Genomic DNA, 16,444 nt, shown 5'->3' on the forward strand with positions numbered 1-16,444 from the left:
TTGGACCCAATCATCACTAGGACAGCGGAAAGTTCGCATGGCAAGATAGTAAGGTTGGGTACCTTAGTATCTTTGGCACCCTAAGAAATTTCTTTAGAGGCATAAACCATATATTAGCATGTAAAATATGTAAATGTGCCAGCTAATGAATATAACACTAGGAGAATGGACTAACAGGCACAAGAGCATAACACATTAACCAGTCTTGCAAATTAGTCTTGTGCAGTTCATTTAGTTTTAATTCCCACTATGCAATTTATGCCGCTAAAGAAAGACATTCTTATTATGTCTTTAAGCACATGCAGGAGAGACTAGCGCTGGTTTGCAGTTGATCAATCCCAGCATCCCTTTGCATTGGCTTAAAGGCCACATATCACACAATTTCATCAAAGTGATAACTGTGGCAAAGCTGACAGCTGCAGAAAAGAGGAAAGGACAGATCAGACAGTCGGGTGTTGAACAAGAAGATTAAACAGAGGGAAGGTTGCTATTGCAAAGGGGGTTCAGAGGGGGGTGGGGGTGGGGGCCGAGTCAGTTTGTAGAATGGGGGGGGGGTTAAGAAGTAAGGCAGAAGGGGAGGGGGAGCTTGCAACAGCAGTAAGATGGGAGTCGGAGAGGACGCTCAGTTAAAATGGACAGTCCGGTCATGATGACCCAGAGGCCGGGATACCAAACAAGCTGAATAGTCAAGGCGTTGTGAGATACCAGCACAGCAACAGATTTCAGGGCTTTGGATTTGAATGCATTTTTACTCACACACCTCTACACAAAAGCCAACTTGACCTACACAACACCACAGAGCTAAAGCAGGCCTGGAACAAAGGAGAGAGTTATTGGACTAGGACAAAAAATAAAACTGACCAACAGCCTGTCACAAACAATTTGGGACATCACAAATATCTTTGGGGTAGAGACACAGTTATACTGTATACCAAGTGTGTTGAACATCTATAAAGACATACAGCGGGACGTGCAATCTCATGGTTGAGGGATAACTGAGGTTTACAGGACGCTGCGTGTTAATTCCTGTGTTTCAGAGTAGAATTCAAATGGGAATACCTCGGACTTTCATTTCACACAGTCAGTTTTCATATAAGTGAGGGTGCCAATCTGACAACAAAACCGTGACCATACCATTTGCAAACCGCTTCTTGCCAGTTTGATGTATTACTGGTATTGCCAGAAAACAAAATCAAAATGAATGAATAAAGGAAAATCTCCCCAGCATTGATTCGGTGGCCGTGCCAGGTATTGGCGATGCCTCGGCCATGCATCTCTCTGGTTACCTTCAATTTTCGCATATTCTGTGATCCGCTGATAGTTGAGCTGAGCGGCCTGCTCCAAACATTTGCGAATAACTCCTTTCACGTCCTCTTGTGGAACTGGGGTCACGATATCCTTCATCAGGACCTAGAAAGTCCGGTGCAAAGGAAAGCATGTCATCTGATTTCATTAAATCACTGCTGCACTTGCACAGATGTTCAATAATCCAGGTCAGAACACCAAAGAAGGTTGAACCAGTTCATCTAGATACAATGTTTCTAGACAGATACCTTTCCTCACTCATCTAAGTGAAATCCTTCCATCCATTATCGGAACCACTTATCCTGCTCTCAGGGTCGCAGGGATGCTGGAGCCTATCCCAGCAGTCATTGGGCGGCAGGCGGGGAGACACCCTGGACAGGCCGCCAGGCCATCACAGGGCTGACACCTGGGGACAATTTAGTATGGCCGATTCCCCTGACCTACATGTCTTTGGACTGTGGGAGGAAACCGGAGCCCCCCGAAGGAAGCCCACGCAGACACGGGGAGAACATGCAAACTCCACACAGAAGACGACCCGGGACGACCCACCGAGGTTGGACTACCCCGGGGCTCGAACCCAGAACCTTTTTGCTGTGAGGCGACCGTGCTAACCACTGCGCCACCACGCTGCCCATCTAAGTGACATCTTCAGTCTAAACTGACTGCAGGTATCCCCAACCCTTATAAACAATACAGTACAATACAGTTGCATAACGACTGAAACCAATGACGCGTTTCATATGCAAATATGGGTGTGACCATTAATTAGAGCTTCAAAGACCATGTGTCCTATTCACAGAGGATTGGGGAATGTTGCAGTGCTCTGATTGCAATGTCTTACAATGCTGTGATTATAACATTCCCTAATCATTTGTGAATAGTACATAGCTAGGAGCAGTGGGCAGCCGCCGTGCAGCACCCGGGGACCAACTCCAGTTCGTCTTGTCATGCCTCGGTCAGGGGCACAGGCAGGAGTACTAACCCTAACATGCATGTTCCTTTTAACGGTGGGGGAAACCGGAGCACCCGGAGAAAACCCACCGCAGACACGGGGAGAACATGCAAACTCCACACAGAGGACGACCTGGGATGACCCCCATGGTCGGACAACCCCGGGGTTCGAACCCGGGATGTTCTTGCTGTGAGGTGACGGCGCTAACCACTGCGCCACCATGCCGCCCACTAAGATGTGACTTAGTTGAGTGATGAAACGTTATCCGTCAATAAACATTACATCCAGATGAACTGATTCAACCTTCTTCGACTTGCGTAGACTATGAAAAGCTGTTTTTGTTATGATTTACAAACCCTCTCCAGCAAGGATAAAGTGGCTTTTAATGCACCCTCAGGACGACCAAAGGGGAAACAATATCTAAAAGGAAAAACATATAAACAAGGATTAGAGAGGAGTCAGAAACAGCAGGAGTCGCCCTCTCCCGCTACGTGAGGTGATGTGCAGTGTCGGTAGCTGAAGTCACCTGAAATGTACGATCTGGTTTTCCAGTAACACACGCAACCGCTCTTTGATTTCCTCAAAGCGTTCCTTCTCATCCACTTTCACTGTGCTCAACCCGTCCGGCCTGAGAAGGACACACCCGTTAGCATTAGCACATCCAATAGCATTTTGCACATGTTCAGCTAAAGCATCCTCTCCATTGAGTCAAACAGGCCCAATGCAGGGGGGGCGGAAACTCCCCATGAACTGACCACTACAACTTGTGTGCGAGATTAAACTCCACACTTTTTTTTTTAACTCACACATACAAACAACTGACAGTGTCTCACCTTTTGGGCTGTCGGAGGAGCCGAATTTTGGGATCCCTTCCCTTTCTAAACTTGAATTTGCACAGCCGTTTAGAGGCCGTGTCGGGCTTGGGGCTCGGGGGGCTCTCTAGGGACCACAGGCCCTCACACCCCGTCAGTGGCCCCCTGTAATTGCTGCCCTCTCTGACTTTAAGGGGGTGCATAGGAGGATGAATAATTTGGACAATATGAGACTATGGCAACAAAGGATAAGGAGAAAAGAAAGGGGTAAAAAAAAGAAGACAAAAACAAAGAATGATGTAATTGATTAACAACACAACAAAAACAAAATTATGACCATAATTGACAACAGAAAGTTAAAAACAAAAGAAAAAAAAGATGACAAAGTTTCAGCGATGTAAAAAATGAGACAGCGGCATAAGGTGTTTAGGATCTGGCTATGGGTGGTGTGCACCCTTCTTTTCATTCCCAGTGGTAATGGAGATGTAATGTTGAGCTGCAGTGTTTCCCTTATCCTGTCTAATGAGGCCCTCACTTTGCCTCTGAGGCCTTCACTGTTGTCGGCTACAAGGTCTCAACGCCGTTAACGAGATATTCCCACCCAAAGAAGTCTGCAGGAAGCATCGTTCCACCACGTCTCTAAAGACTACCGTGAAGCGGGGTGGTGTTTAAATGGAATGAATGCCCACCTGTTCCCGTGCACGTGGGAGGCGCAAAAAGCGAAGCTGTAGTGTAAAAGGGTGGGGTCGATCATGGCCCCGTTGTCTGCTCTCTCCAGTAGATCGCGTAGGTAGCACAGGTGCCTGTGACAACCCCGAACCCCATTCCTGGAACAGTACTCATCCAGGACAAACACTTGGCCCGGGCTGAACCATCCCTAAACGACGGCAAGAAAAAAAGATAGAGATGGGAGTTGCATCTTTTTTCCCCCCTTTCCCCCCCAGTTGTACTTGGCCAATTACCCCATTCTTCCGAGCTGTCCCGGTTGCTGCTCCACCTCCCTCTGCCGATCCGGGGAGGGCTGCGGACTACCACATGCCTCCTCTGATACATGTGGAGTCGCCAGCCGCTTCTTTTCACCTGACAGTGAGGAGTTTCACCAGGGGGACGTAGCACGTGGGAGGATCACGTTATTCCCCCCAGTTCCCCCTCCCTCCCGAACAGGCGCTCCAACTGACCAGAGGAGGCGCTAGTGCAGTGACCAGGACACATACCCACATCCAGCTTCCCACCCGCAGAGACGGCCAATTGTGTCTGAAGGGACGCCCGACCAAACCGGAACACGGGGATTCGATCCGGCGATCCCTGTGTCGGTAGGCAACAGAATAGACCGCCACGCCCCCCGGATGCCCCGAGTTTTATCATCTCCACAACCTTTGAATGTGTGTACGGCCTATCAGCTACGAGACAGAGAACAGATCGTATGACACTCACCAAACAGCAGAAGGTGTCATTGAGCCTGTGGTCCAACGTGAGTCGCTGTACCATCTCAAACAGCGAGGCGTGGTCAAAGCTACAGGGGTTAGCGGAGATAAACTCATCCATGCCATGCTTCTGAGCTCTGTCTGCGTCTATCCAACCAACGGTACAGGGGGAGAGGATATACGATGCAGAGGAGAAGACACCGGTGAGGCACAGAGGCAAAGAGCATGCCTTTAACTTTCATCACAGCACAACGACACTGGGGGTAGGGGGGAGCTCTGCCTACTTCTAGGGCAAATTATAAACACTTACAGCTTACATTGTCAACTTGCATTATGTCAGACAGAGTGCAATCGACCTGCTGTGTTGGAAGATAATTTCTGTGGGTCTGAAGCTAAGCTCGGTGGGGCAGATGCATGCTTATGTGCATGCATTCAGTTTTTTGGGGGGTTTTTTTGTTGTTGTATTTTTTGTTTCTTTGGTAAGCATATCATATCCCCTGTTCTGTTGGGGTATGAACATGTATAGATTTGGAACATATTTTTCAGAGTACTGGTAAGGTGAAATACGATGCTTTCTTATTCGTGTGTTCAATAGATTCTGCCATTCGCGGTTGGTTGGTGAATGTCACTCAGTTCCTGACAAATGATGAGACGTGTGCTGAAAAAAAGAGAGGACAAAAGAAAATAGTCGTCTCGGGGGTTAACGTGGGCACGTTGCTTTTTCATACAGTAAAAAAGCGCCGCACCAATTTAAGACTACAGAATGTAACGTACGGAGACTTTTATTGTCTTCATTAAAAAGCATTTTATTTTGAAATTCTGGGTCCTGGGAAGTCATGGTGTATATATTTTGGGATTTTTTTTCTCCAGTATGTTTATAACAGCTAGTTGTATGGAAATCTAATGGAAGAATGAAACCTCTGTGCAAATGTGTAATGGACATAATGGCGGGATACTGTGCTTTCCTAAAATCACCTTGGCCTGGAGATAAAATGCATCACGCTGACAGAACCTCACCCTGGTTGCTACTGCTAGCCTCTGCAAAACAAAGCTGTCAGAGATGGACTTGAACAAGGATACACAAATGGGTAAGAACTGCGTTCATGTCCTGGGTGTGAGTGACAGGAGTAAGGTCCGCGTGACACGCAGATCAGTGATGATGATTTGGGGGGTCGGACAGCGGGAAGTGGAGGGCTGACCTCAGCCCGGGCAGGGTTTGCACAACCGTCAACAAACAGAGACGTCCGTCAGCCTCGAGGTCAGTAAAAGGTGTGTGTGTGTGTGTGTGTGTGTGTGTGTGTGTGTGTGTGTGTGTGTGTGTGTGTGTGTGTGTGTGTGTGTGTGTGTGTGCGTGTGCGAACAGTGACACCCATTCACTGATACTTGCTAAAATGAACCTATACGGAGTGTTGCGGTGCTCCGCTTTGAACAACTAGCTTCCTTTATTTCATAATCTGAGAAGAAAATGAGTATGACACACACATATAGGACACAAACTGGAGGAAATAGGGGTCAATTTGGAAAGGGGTGGGGTTGGGTGAGGGGGTGGGGGGGCAAGACAGGCAGTCGTGCAGCGTTACACGGTAAGAGGAGGACAGGGAACACACGAGGTCTGACTGACAGAAGAAGACACGGTGGATGGTCACCGCTGTGTGAGGCGGGTGCCGGGATGAGAGGGTGGGTGGCTGTATGGGCGAGGGTCCGTCGTGTGACAGAAGCATTACCTGGGACATGACAAAGTGGCCAAAAAAGCGCCGAGGGGAAACTGATGACCACACAGAGGGCGACGTACTCGAGGCACATGGGGAGGTGAACCCTAACCCTGAACATAAAATGTGCCTGGGTTGGCGCTACGGCGCAGACAGGAAGTGAGTGGTCTGCGTCCTCTTGGGTTCATTTTAAAACGACACAACGTGAGTTTGATTCCAGGATCAACTCGATACTCTAGCGGCATTATCGTGTCTGTGAAAGGTTGACAGTGACTTCGTCATCTAAAGGCAAGGTGATTAAGACAAAAGCTCAATTAGCAAAGTGAATAGGCAAGTGCTTTTGCAAACATCTATCATCACATCATGCACATCTGCAGTCATTTACAATTTTGGATTTCATGTTTGTTTTTTTTTCCTTTGGCATTCCTTTTTTTTTCTACGCATTTGCAAGTTGACAATACTTGGGGTTATGTTGCAGTGTATTCATGATCTCTACATAGCACACTAACAGGCATACCACTACCGGAGAAAGCTAGTAGGAGAGCAATACAGTCTGGTGCAAGAACATGGGTATAATAGCATGAAGCCGACAGAGGCAAAACTGTTTCATTCTCTGGGGGATGGGGGGGGAAATGAATTTAAAAAAAAAATCCTGTTATTCCATTAACATCATGGACACATGACACGGGTGGTCTCCTACTCAAGCAATCAAGGGGCAGTCCAAAAAAAAAAAGAAAAAGAAAGTCAAAATGACATATCTCCCCTCTGGAAGCATCAAACTGGTCTAGCCTACTGGTTGTACTGGTTGACCTACTGGAGGAGAGGGGGGGGTCCGGAGTATTTTATGGTATAAAGGGGTGGCGTTAGCTACTCCTTGTCTTTGGCATTCAGAATACTCCGCATACATATTTGCCAACTCTTGTGAAGAGAAGCCAAAAAATTAAAAATAAATAAAAAATAAAGAAGAAATTGAGCCCTCTGAGGTAAAGCATGGTTAACGTTATTAAAGATTTTGAAAAGGTCAAAACAGTTTTCATTCAAATGGAAACGAAGTATTTTTGACGATCGGCTTACTGTAATCATTCATACTGCACCTTAATTTTAACTTGCGTCACAATTTATTACAGTACCAAATATCATAATCTTAAGCGGTACGGAAGATTATTCAGCTCTTTTCCCTCTTCCCAATTGTACTTGGCCAATTACCCTATTTTCCGAGGTGTCCCGGTCGCTGCTCCACCCCTCTCTGCCGATTCGGGGGAGGGCTGCGGACTACCACGTGCCTCCTCCGATACACGTGGAGTCGCCAGCCGCTTCTTTTCACCTGACAGTGAGGAGTTTCACCAGGGGGACATAGCACATGGGAGGATCATGTTATTCCCCCACAGTTCCCCCTCCCCCCCTGAACAGGCGCCCTGACTGACCAGAGGAGGCGCTAAGTGCACCGACCGGGACACATACCCACATCCGGCTTCCCACTCGCAGACATGGCCAATTCTGTCTGTAGGGATGCCCTACCGAGCCGGAGGTAACACGGGGACTCGAACCGTTGATCCCCGTGTCGGTAGGCAACGGAATAGGCCGCCACGCCACCCAGATGCCATTCAGCTCTTTTCTAAAGCTCTGAAAATGTGTGCAATAAAGAAATAATGCTCTAGGAGAGAAATCTGTGTATTCTCAAATAAAGCAGCTTATTTTTTTTTACTGCTTCTCTAATAGCGTGTAAGATTTATTACACATTATCGCTTTACTCTGAGGGGTCCTTTCACCAATACAAGTAAAGAGAGAAGGCAATTATGCAGTAGTCACTAGAATATCAACTTTAACCATTACGGATTCAGATTCCTCTACGGATATAATAACATGCTTCCTAAACTGGCAAGAATGGATGCGTACAATTGATCCTCAAAATGAGGTCATAGAAAAAAATAAAAAATAAAAAAAAACTATCAGCTAACATCTAAGACATGAAGCGAGACTTGGAAAAGGGGGGGGAGGGGGGAAGAGAGAGAGAGAAAGCACATTGCATTTGTCAGATAATCGTCGGGGATTATCTGAGCTGTGCCGGCTACAGGGAAGCACTTACCCTTGAGTCCAGCTAGAAGACAGCAGGGTAAGAAGGGACAAACCAGAATAACATAAAGACTAGCAACAAGGCTGGAGGAGAGCAATCACGAGAGACCCTGACCTAGCAGTTGCAATACTAAAAGGAGGGTAACAAGCAAAGCATGAGGAAGAAAACACAACTGAAAAAACAACAACCTGCTATACCAACATGAGTCTGTGGGTGGCGATGTGTGGGTGGGTACATGTGGTGGTGGTGGAGGTGGTGGTCATTTGAACTTGAAAGGTTGTATGTCATTTTGCATCGAGAAACAGAGAGAGACAAACAGCGACAGAGAGAAACAGGCAGAAGGGAGAAAGATTGAGTTTAGGAGCCTCGGCACCCCACTGCAGTTGACTTGTTCTCCGTTCGGGGACGTGGGCGGGAGGTGCAGGGACACGTGACGTGCTGCCATTACGTCACACCGAAGCATGGCGGTGACCGCTGACCTTTCACACCCTCAAAATGGACACCAAGGGCCCGTTTTTATGCATGAACGATGCCAAGGGTCCTTTTTTATGAAAGACTCCAGCATGGAGGCCCTTGACAGGTTAATATAAAAAAAATAGATTGATTTATAATTGTTTAAGGAGGTTTATTAGTCGCAGGGACGTTGCTCATAACGTCCACAATGAATTGGAGATCTATATTATTAGGCGTGTTAACTGATACGGTCTGTCGTGAGGGGGAAACTCGCTTTACTGAGAGATTTAATTTTTTACGATGTGAGACTTTCGTTGGAAGTGATGTCGTTGAGGTTGATGAGGTAAGGGGGAGAGGCAAGTCGCCTGTTGCTTCCCCACTTGTATCTGGCCAATTACCCTGCTCTTTTTTATTTTATTTTTTTTGAGCCGCCGTGAAGGCGCCCTAACCGACCGGAGGAGGCGCTAGTGCAGCGACCGGGACAAATACCCACATCCGGCTTCCCACAAGCAGAACACGGCCAATTGTGTCTGTAGAGACGCCCGACCAAGCCGGAGGTAACACGGAGATTCGACCCGGCGATCCCGTGTTGGTAGGCAACGGAACAGATGCTACCTGGGTGCCCCTATAGCGTTCAGATTTGGATCCAGTCCACTGCAGCGGAGTCCGGAGGGCCGTGTGTGTGTTATGATCCCAGTGCCATTCAAGACCACCGGGGTGAGGTGGGGTGGGGGGTGAAACATGTACGCGTGGTGTGCCACAATGTTTCAGGGTAAGAGGGTCGGGGGGGGGGATCTGTGCCACTGTGGGGAGGCGTTTGAATGGCAACAGCTGGCATCAGAGGAGTAAACTAACCACAAGAACGATCACATAATAGACAAAGAAGTCAATGGAGAAACAACAGAGAAGTCATGTGATCAGATTCTGAGTGACTGACCTGACTGCAGTCCTTTACTACATATGTATATATATTTATATATATATACAGTATTTTACCACAGTGTCTTCTGATCAACAGACAATGAAGTAAACATTTCACTCTCTACTTGCTTGAACAGTCGGTGGAGTACTGAACTGTGGAATTTTAGTTTTATGTACAATGCCAATCATTAGGGGAACCCCGTTTTGTCCAACCCATCCAGGAAAAAAAAGGAACTTACTCGTTAATGTTGGAAAACAAACGTTTGTATACAAATGTATATTAAAAAAGTGTAAAAGAAAAAAATGCACACAGTAAATCATGTTTTCTTTTGAATAGCAGGATCTATTATTGTGGTGTGTTTAGCAGCGTGTGGTATTTGGTTCAATGCGTAATGTAATATGTAGTTATGGGTCAGTTGGCTACCTTTTTTTGTTTGGACATTCTGGATTAAATAAGTGGGGGAAAAAATTATACCATGGCTCAAAAGCAACCTAGAATCTATCAGTAACTGTCCAAAGTCATGTTTTTCCTGACTGATTTTAAGACTGTTGAATAAAAGAGGTTATTGTTTGTTTAGTGAGGGGCACACAGGAGACAGTTACAACAGAAGGTAGTAAAGACGCCACACTACTATAGACAGTCTTACCTTGGCTTTTCTACCTGACCTGCGAAGCTGCTTAGAGGTGCAAGTAAAGCAGCAGAATGGTTAAAACTACACAAGAGGTCTGACCCGGGAGTCATTGGGGTGGACGCTTTGACAAGGGAGCTAAGTGTCTGAGAGGGTCCAAACGTTCAACAGCTACAGTATGGTGAGTGCTAAGGATTAAAGTTTAGGTCAGGAGTACAGTAGCACACACTACCATGGTCAATGTAAAATCAACCCCAGTAGGCTTGAATTTTCAAATCTTATGTTTGATGGCCTATTTAATCTTTATAATTAGTTTGAACTCTAAATATTACCTTGTTACTAATATTATTATGATTATTATTATTATATGATGATGATGATGATTAATATTATCCATTGTGGCGACCCCTAATGGGAGCAACTGAAAGTAGTAGTAGTAGTAGTAGTAGTAGTAGTAGTATATTGGTAATTACCTATTAAACAGATTGATGCAGCAGCATGCACCTTTAAACAAAGTAGCGCTGATGAATATGAGCGTAGGTCCATTAGTTTCTACAGGGCTTTGTAAGACAGCAAGCCATGTGCATGCGTGCTTGTGTGTTAGTGCCACCAGCACGTTTGTGACTGCAGTGTGGAGCGCAAGGCGGGAGGCATTTATGGACTACTGCTTTCGCCGGTTCAGGGATGAAATCTATTTTCTGCGTAGCGGACAGCGTTGTGCGTTGTGTTACTTACAGAACTGAGAAATGGGAGCGTCCATTTGGGCCGAGGCGCCCCCTTTAGAGTTGAGTTTCTGGACCTGAGTAGGGGGCACAGGCTTGTGGGACTGGCCAGTGGCCCGATACATGGCCTGGACCCACAGAATGCGGTCCTGCTCATCATCGCTGGCAAAGATCACAGTGTCGCCTTCCTTCACAGCGTTGAAGAACGCTCTGCCGCCATCCAAGCCTACGAGGGAAGTTTAAAACATGTCACTGTGGCACGTTTACATCTTGCGGGGGCTGCATGTGCAATATGTCTGCATGTGCCAGTACTGTATGTGCAAGCACGCTTATGTGCACATGTATATGTGTGTCAGTGTTGTAGTACTCGAGTCCAGGACTCGGACTCAAGTCCTGATTTTCAGGACTCGTGACTCGACTTGGATTTGAACACGGATGACTCGGACTTGGACTTGGACTCGAGCATTGACTGCATTCGGACTCGGAAATTGGAGATGAGGACTCGGACTTGTTAATTGCTAAAGTTTTTTTTGTAATAGGCCCTAATAATTTGGCACAAGATACTGATAGGTATATTAATACCGTAACATTATTCAGTTATTTGTATGTCAGCTTTTTTTTTACGGTACCAGAGTGGCGCACTGGAGCCCATCTTGGAACGCGACTCAGACTCAACCTTGATGACTCGGACCCAGGTAATGGGGACTCGACTCGGACTCGACTTGGACTCTTCTTTGGGGACTCGGACTCGAACACTGGGGACTCGAGACTCGACCTCGAGGTTTAGTGACTCGACTACAACAGTGATGTGTGTATGTATGAGTATGTGGATGTGTATGTCTATGTATACTATATGTATATATGCATGTGTGTGCATGTGTGTATGAGTATGTGGATGTGTATGTGTATGTGTGTGCTTGTGTTTGACCCCACCTGGCTGGGGGTCAGTGTAATCCACAGTGTACCCATCTAGCTGCAGAAGCTCCTGCGGTTCAGATTTCTTTTCTCTGTAGCTGCACATGGCAAACGTGTACTGGCTTACCTACAAGACAAAGCATTATCTTTCATCCAGAAGAATCAGCCTACGGTGGGCTTTAGCCCCCCCCCCGGCAGTTAAATAATCTCAAACGTAGGATTTTAATAATGACTAAAAAAAAAAGACCATTCAACATCCAAACACGCAGCATCTTTCGTAGTTCAACCTTCAGGGTCGGACGTTTTGAAGAAAAACGAGCAGTGTAGATAACCTACGACCTACCTGCACCAGGACAAAGAAACGCTTCTTCCAGCGCTTCCAAACGTTCTTCCCGAAAGCCCACAGGTACCTGTTGAAAACATGATGTACAGAAACAAGAAACATAACCCTTTTCACGTCTTCATGTGCAAACGGCTTTTTATTTCAAACCCGAATAGGAATAGATAGGATTTTACTATCGCACAAAAACATATATATGGTGCTCGGTATTACTTGTGTCTTTCTGCAGAGAGAACATAAGCGTTTGAATCCTCATGATGAATTGTTTTAAGGACGCATCATAGAATTATTATTACTGCTGCACTTAATATCAGTTATGCTTTCTATTAAACCCACTTACAAACCCTAACTTATATATTTTTTTAAAAATACACACCGCTATCCCCCACCAGGGGGAGTAATGCACTTCACAGTATTTTTCCATGGTGTAAGAAACAGAAATCAGGCCAAGTTTGTGAGGAGGGAGAAAATCTATGAGAAAACACAAAAAAGACGCGGCACATGGAAATCTAGATTACTTCCCCGGCACAGCGCCTCTTACCCAGAGTGCTTCATGTTCTGCGGTTTGTCCATGCGAATGGCCAGTTTGATCTTGAGGTCGTGGTCAGGGCAGGCCTTGGTCAGGGTCATCTTGTGCAGCTCCGCCTGCTTGGGGCTGTTAGGGGTTGGGTGGAGGACAACCTGCATCCAAGACAGACCACAAAAAAACAAAAAGAGCACTTCCGTTTCCTGGTCTCGATATTTATGGATCACTAATATCAGGTCGGTTGTTCATGTGGTGTTTGAAACGCTGGCACGCCCCCAATTGATTTTTACATTCTGGACATCCAGGAGGTGTACTTTTTAATATTGCTTTTTTACCGGGTTCCATAAAATGTTAATCATCTACCAGCAGATGTGCGCGTGTGTGGGTAGGAGCGCGTGGGCTTGCTATGAGCACGTGCACAACTCCGGAGTAAAATGAGTCAGGGTAGCGGAGCCGCGCGGCGCTCTGCCCTGCCTCCCTCGTGAGGGGGCCTAATCTTTCTTTGGCGAGTTAAAGAGCTTTGAGGGAGCCTGCACGCCTCCCTGCCAACGCCGCTGCAGCTGGAGATCAGAGGACCTTGTCACTAGCCAAGGTCACCGGCACTACGCCGACATCCAACCCCACCACCCCCACCCACCACCGCCACCAAGCATAAAGCCATCTATAATCAACAGTCAGCAGTCCGTTACAAGACACCCACATATTCAAACCATAAGAGAGAGCGGTCCGGAGCCTTTAGACATCCAACGCTGTCTCTATCAGCGCATTTGAATAATTAATACGCAGCGCAGCTAGGGTTTGAATAACGACCAAGAAAATCTATTCTTGGAACTTCTTTTTTTTTTAAATCCCACATTGGCCCGTCATTAGCACACAGGATACTGAGTTCCTACAACATACTCTATTGTATAGAAAGGTGCGTGCGTGTGAATAACGCCCAATCACACTAGATCGGCGTCACGTGCACGCATGCGCACACACGATGCACACGTGAAAATCAATTGAAAACAGGATGTAGGCAAAAAGCCAGTCACAGAAGAGGAGTGATGCTGCACTCACATGGCATCTGGGAGACGGTGGACGGCAAAATGGAACGGGAAAAAACCGCACATGGGTTGCTATGGTGATGTTGTATTGTTTGCAGAACATTTTAAATTGTACAAACACATTTAATGTTTGTTTTATGAGTAATTCTGTCAATTCATACATCTATAAAATTAACCCGCTATATTTTCTGTTTTGTGCAGCATGGTGGCGCAGGGATTAACGCGGTCGCCTCACAGCAAGAAGGTCCTGGGTTCGAGCCCCGGGGCAGTTCAACCTTGGGGGTCGTCCCGGGTCGTCCTCTGTGTGGAGTTTGCATGTTCTCCCCGTGTCTGCGTGGGGGTGCTCCGGTTTCCTCTCACAGTCCAAAGTCATGTAGGTCAGGTCTTCGATCATACTACATTGTCCCTTGATGTGTGTGTGTGTGTGTGTGTGTGTGTGTGGGGTGGGCCCTGTGATGGCCGCCCAATGACTGCTGGGATCGGCTCCAGCATCCCTGAGTAAGGAGAAGTGGTTTGGATGATGGATAGAATGGATGGATGAATGCACGTCCTGTTTTGTGATATGCTACGTTACATCCGGTTGTAAATTTAATGGCGGAGGACAGCAAAAAGTTAAAATAATTTAACTTTGAACGGCAGCGCCATCTACCATTGCCGACATAATTCATCGGTGTCATTTGATTTTACCCTCCCGCTCTCATCCACAAAAATGACTTCCGGTTTGCCGTCAGCAATTTTTCCATGTGAATACAGTGCAACTCACCACTCATACAGACTCACAGTACAAAGCTGAGCTCTGATGGTTACAGTGGTGGGTGTTTTTTTTAAAAATCTATACAGGAGGCTATGTGTAAATGGTGAGCTGTGTGTGTACTTGTGTGTGTTTTCGAGATAGGTAAACAGCTTGGCTCGCTAGCCCGAGTCCCAGGTGAGGGCTGTTTAGCCGAAGAGCAGGATGAGCGGGGAGGGGCTTTGCTGACACACCGCGGGATGAAATGTGTTAGAAATTAGATTTGCACTGGGGTTTATCTGCAGGTGTCACACGACATTAAATTAGCTAGGATTAAGTGTTGGGAAGATGGATGTCCGCGTAGACTAAATCTGCATAAACACAAGTGATACGGCCGTTCTGATTGCAACGGAGAGTTTAATTAAAGTCAATTACACGCTGTGAAAAACAATCTGCAATAATCAATTTTCGCTTTCAAAAAGTCTTTGAGACTTGCAGATTTCAATTATGAGCCGAACAAACCAGACTCTTATGCTCTATAGATATACTTGAAATTATATAAGTACTTGAAATTTTATTATTATGGGCACTGACATTTATGCTAATATGCTTGTTCTAAGACAAATGTAAGACATGTGCATTTTCCTCAGGACATGACGAAGGCCTAACCACCAGCCTTGCAGTGGAGCGATGATAATATTCTCATCGCTATGTTGATATCTGAGGACTGGTGAGCCTCTATGGGCGAATGCAGTGAAGGAAAGAAGTGCGTTACCCTGCCCAGCTCTTTGTCCTCCAGTGCCAGCACTCCTGTGCTCTCTGTAAACAGCTTCACCTTGACAGCAGGCAGAGGGTGTGTGGTGGTGAAGTCTCCTTGAGTACCCCAGCTGAAAGAAGAACCAACAAAAGATGCCCGGAGGGGGGGGGGGTTTATACAACATCCACAGAAATCTGCTAGGACAATGTTTTCAGTCAATAACAACATCTTTGGCAAGAACTGGACATTAGCGCTTCTAGATTCAGATAAGAGGCAACATCCAGGGGACTATTTCCTTCTGAATTCCTTCTTTATCCTGCTTCTAGTTTGTGCAAATGTATACACAGATGCACTATTCTATTTTAAACGTGTGTGTGTGTGTGTGTGTGTGTGTGTGTGTGTGCACAAGCATGCATCTGCATGCTCATCTTCACATACAGTGTATGTATATGCATGTTTACCTGGGTGTATGTGTATTTGTGGGCATGATGTAGGTGTGCAGACAGTACTACATGTGGATGTAATAAAAATTCAGGCAGAATGAGGAAAACCGAAAAACGTGGTTTTTTTGGGGGGGGAAGCGTTTCCGATCACCAAACTTGTAAAAAAAAAAAAAACTAGTGATAATAATAATTTTTTTTCTTGGTCATGATGCAATCTTAAAACAGCAAATGGTAATTTTTTTGCAGTGTGCAGAACGAAGGATATTCATTGTCTAAGATTACACACACCATAGTGGCAATTTATTGTTTTATTATGAAAGACGAGGGGGGCATCTGGTGGAAGCCTGTTCCATGATTATTTCAGGACACATACAGTCACAGTGTACATCCTATATCCAGGATAAAGTTACTGATGACATTACACTAACTCACTTTTACTGTGCTAGTGCAGTGCCCATTTGGGTGTGATACCACCTTTGACCTCAATGTGGGTTGTAAAGGCAGTTTGGCGCTGTTCGCCCAGTCGCAGACAGAGATTCCTCCCATTTCAGTTATAGATATCTCTCTCTCTCTCTCTCTCTCTCTCTCTCTCTCTCTCTCTCTCTCTCTCTCTCTCTCTCTCTCTCTCTCTCTCTCTCTCACTGTAAAATGTTACCGCTACTTGTATGTTATGCAACATGTAATGC

The 16,444-nt window shown here is 46.2% G+C and overlaps 1 protein-coding gene across 7 annotated transcripts in view; it reads right to left on the reverse strand.

Moving 5' to 3' along the window:
* The window catches only part of cadpsb (Ca2+-dependent activator protein for secretion b), a 95,233-nt gene that overhangs the window by 22,142 nt on the left and 56,647 nt on the right, over nucleotides 1-16,444 (reverse strand). For 3 of the 7 annotated variants that reach the window (XM_056275515.1, XM_056275514.1, XM_056275512.1), the window contains exons 7-16: nucleotides 15,334-15,445; nucleotides 12,798-12,937; nucleotides 12,260-12,326; nucleotides 11,935-12,043; nucleotides 11,015-11,227; nucleotides 4,504-4,640; nucleotides 3,759-3,946; nucleotides 2,784-2,885; nucleotides 2,614-2,677; nucleotides 1,287-1,410 (exon numbers count right to left, since the gene is read on the reverse strand). In XM_056275515.1, the coding sequence (XP_056131490.1) occupies nucleotides 1,287-1,410; nucleotides 2,614-2,677; nucleotides 2,784-2,885; nucleotides 3,759-3,946; nucleotides 4,504-4,640; nucleotides 11,015-11,227; nucleotides 11,935-12,043; nucleotides 12,260-12,326; nucleotides 12,798-12,937; nucleotides 15,334-15,445 (1,256 nt within the window). Of the gene's footprint in view, nucleotides 1-1,271; nucleotides 1,411-2,613; nucleotides 2,678-2,783; nucleotides 2,886-3,758; nucleotides 3,947-4,503; nucleotides 4,641-8,288; nucleotides 8,301-11,014; nucleotides 11,228-11,934; nucleotides 12,044-12,259; nucleotides 12,327-12,797; nucleotides 12,938-15,333; nucleotides 15,446-16,444 lie in introns of all 7 variants that reach the window. The other 4 variants (XM_056275511.1, XM_056275517.1, XM_056275516.1 and 1 more) reach the window with 4 other exon arrangements.

The sequence above is a fragment of the Lampris incognitus genome, chromosome 2, assembly GCF_029633865.1.
Source record: "Lampris incognitus isolate fLamInc1 chromosome 2, fLamInc1.hap2, whole genome shotgun sequence".
Taxonomy (NCBI): domain Eukaryota; kingdom Metazoa; phylum Chordata; class Actinopteri; order Lampriformes; family Lampridae; genus Lampris; species Lampris incognitus.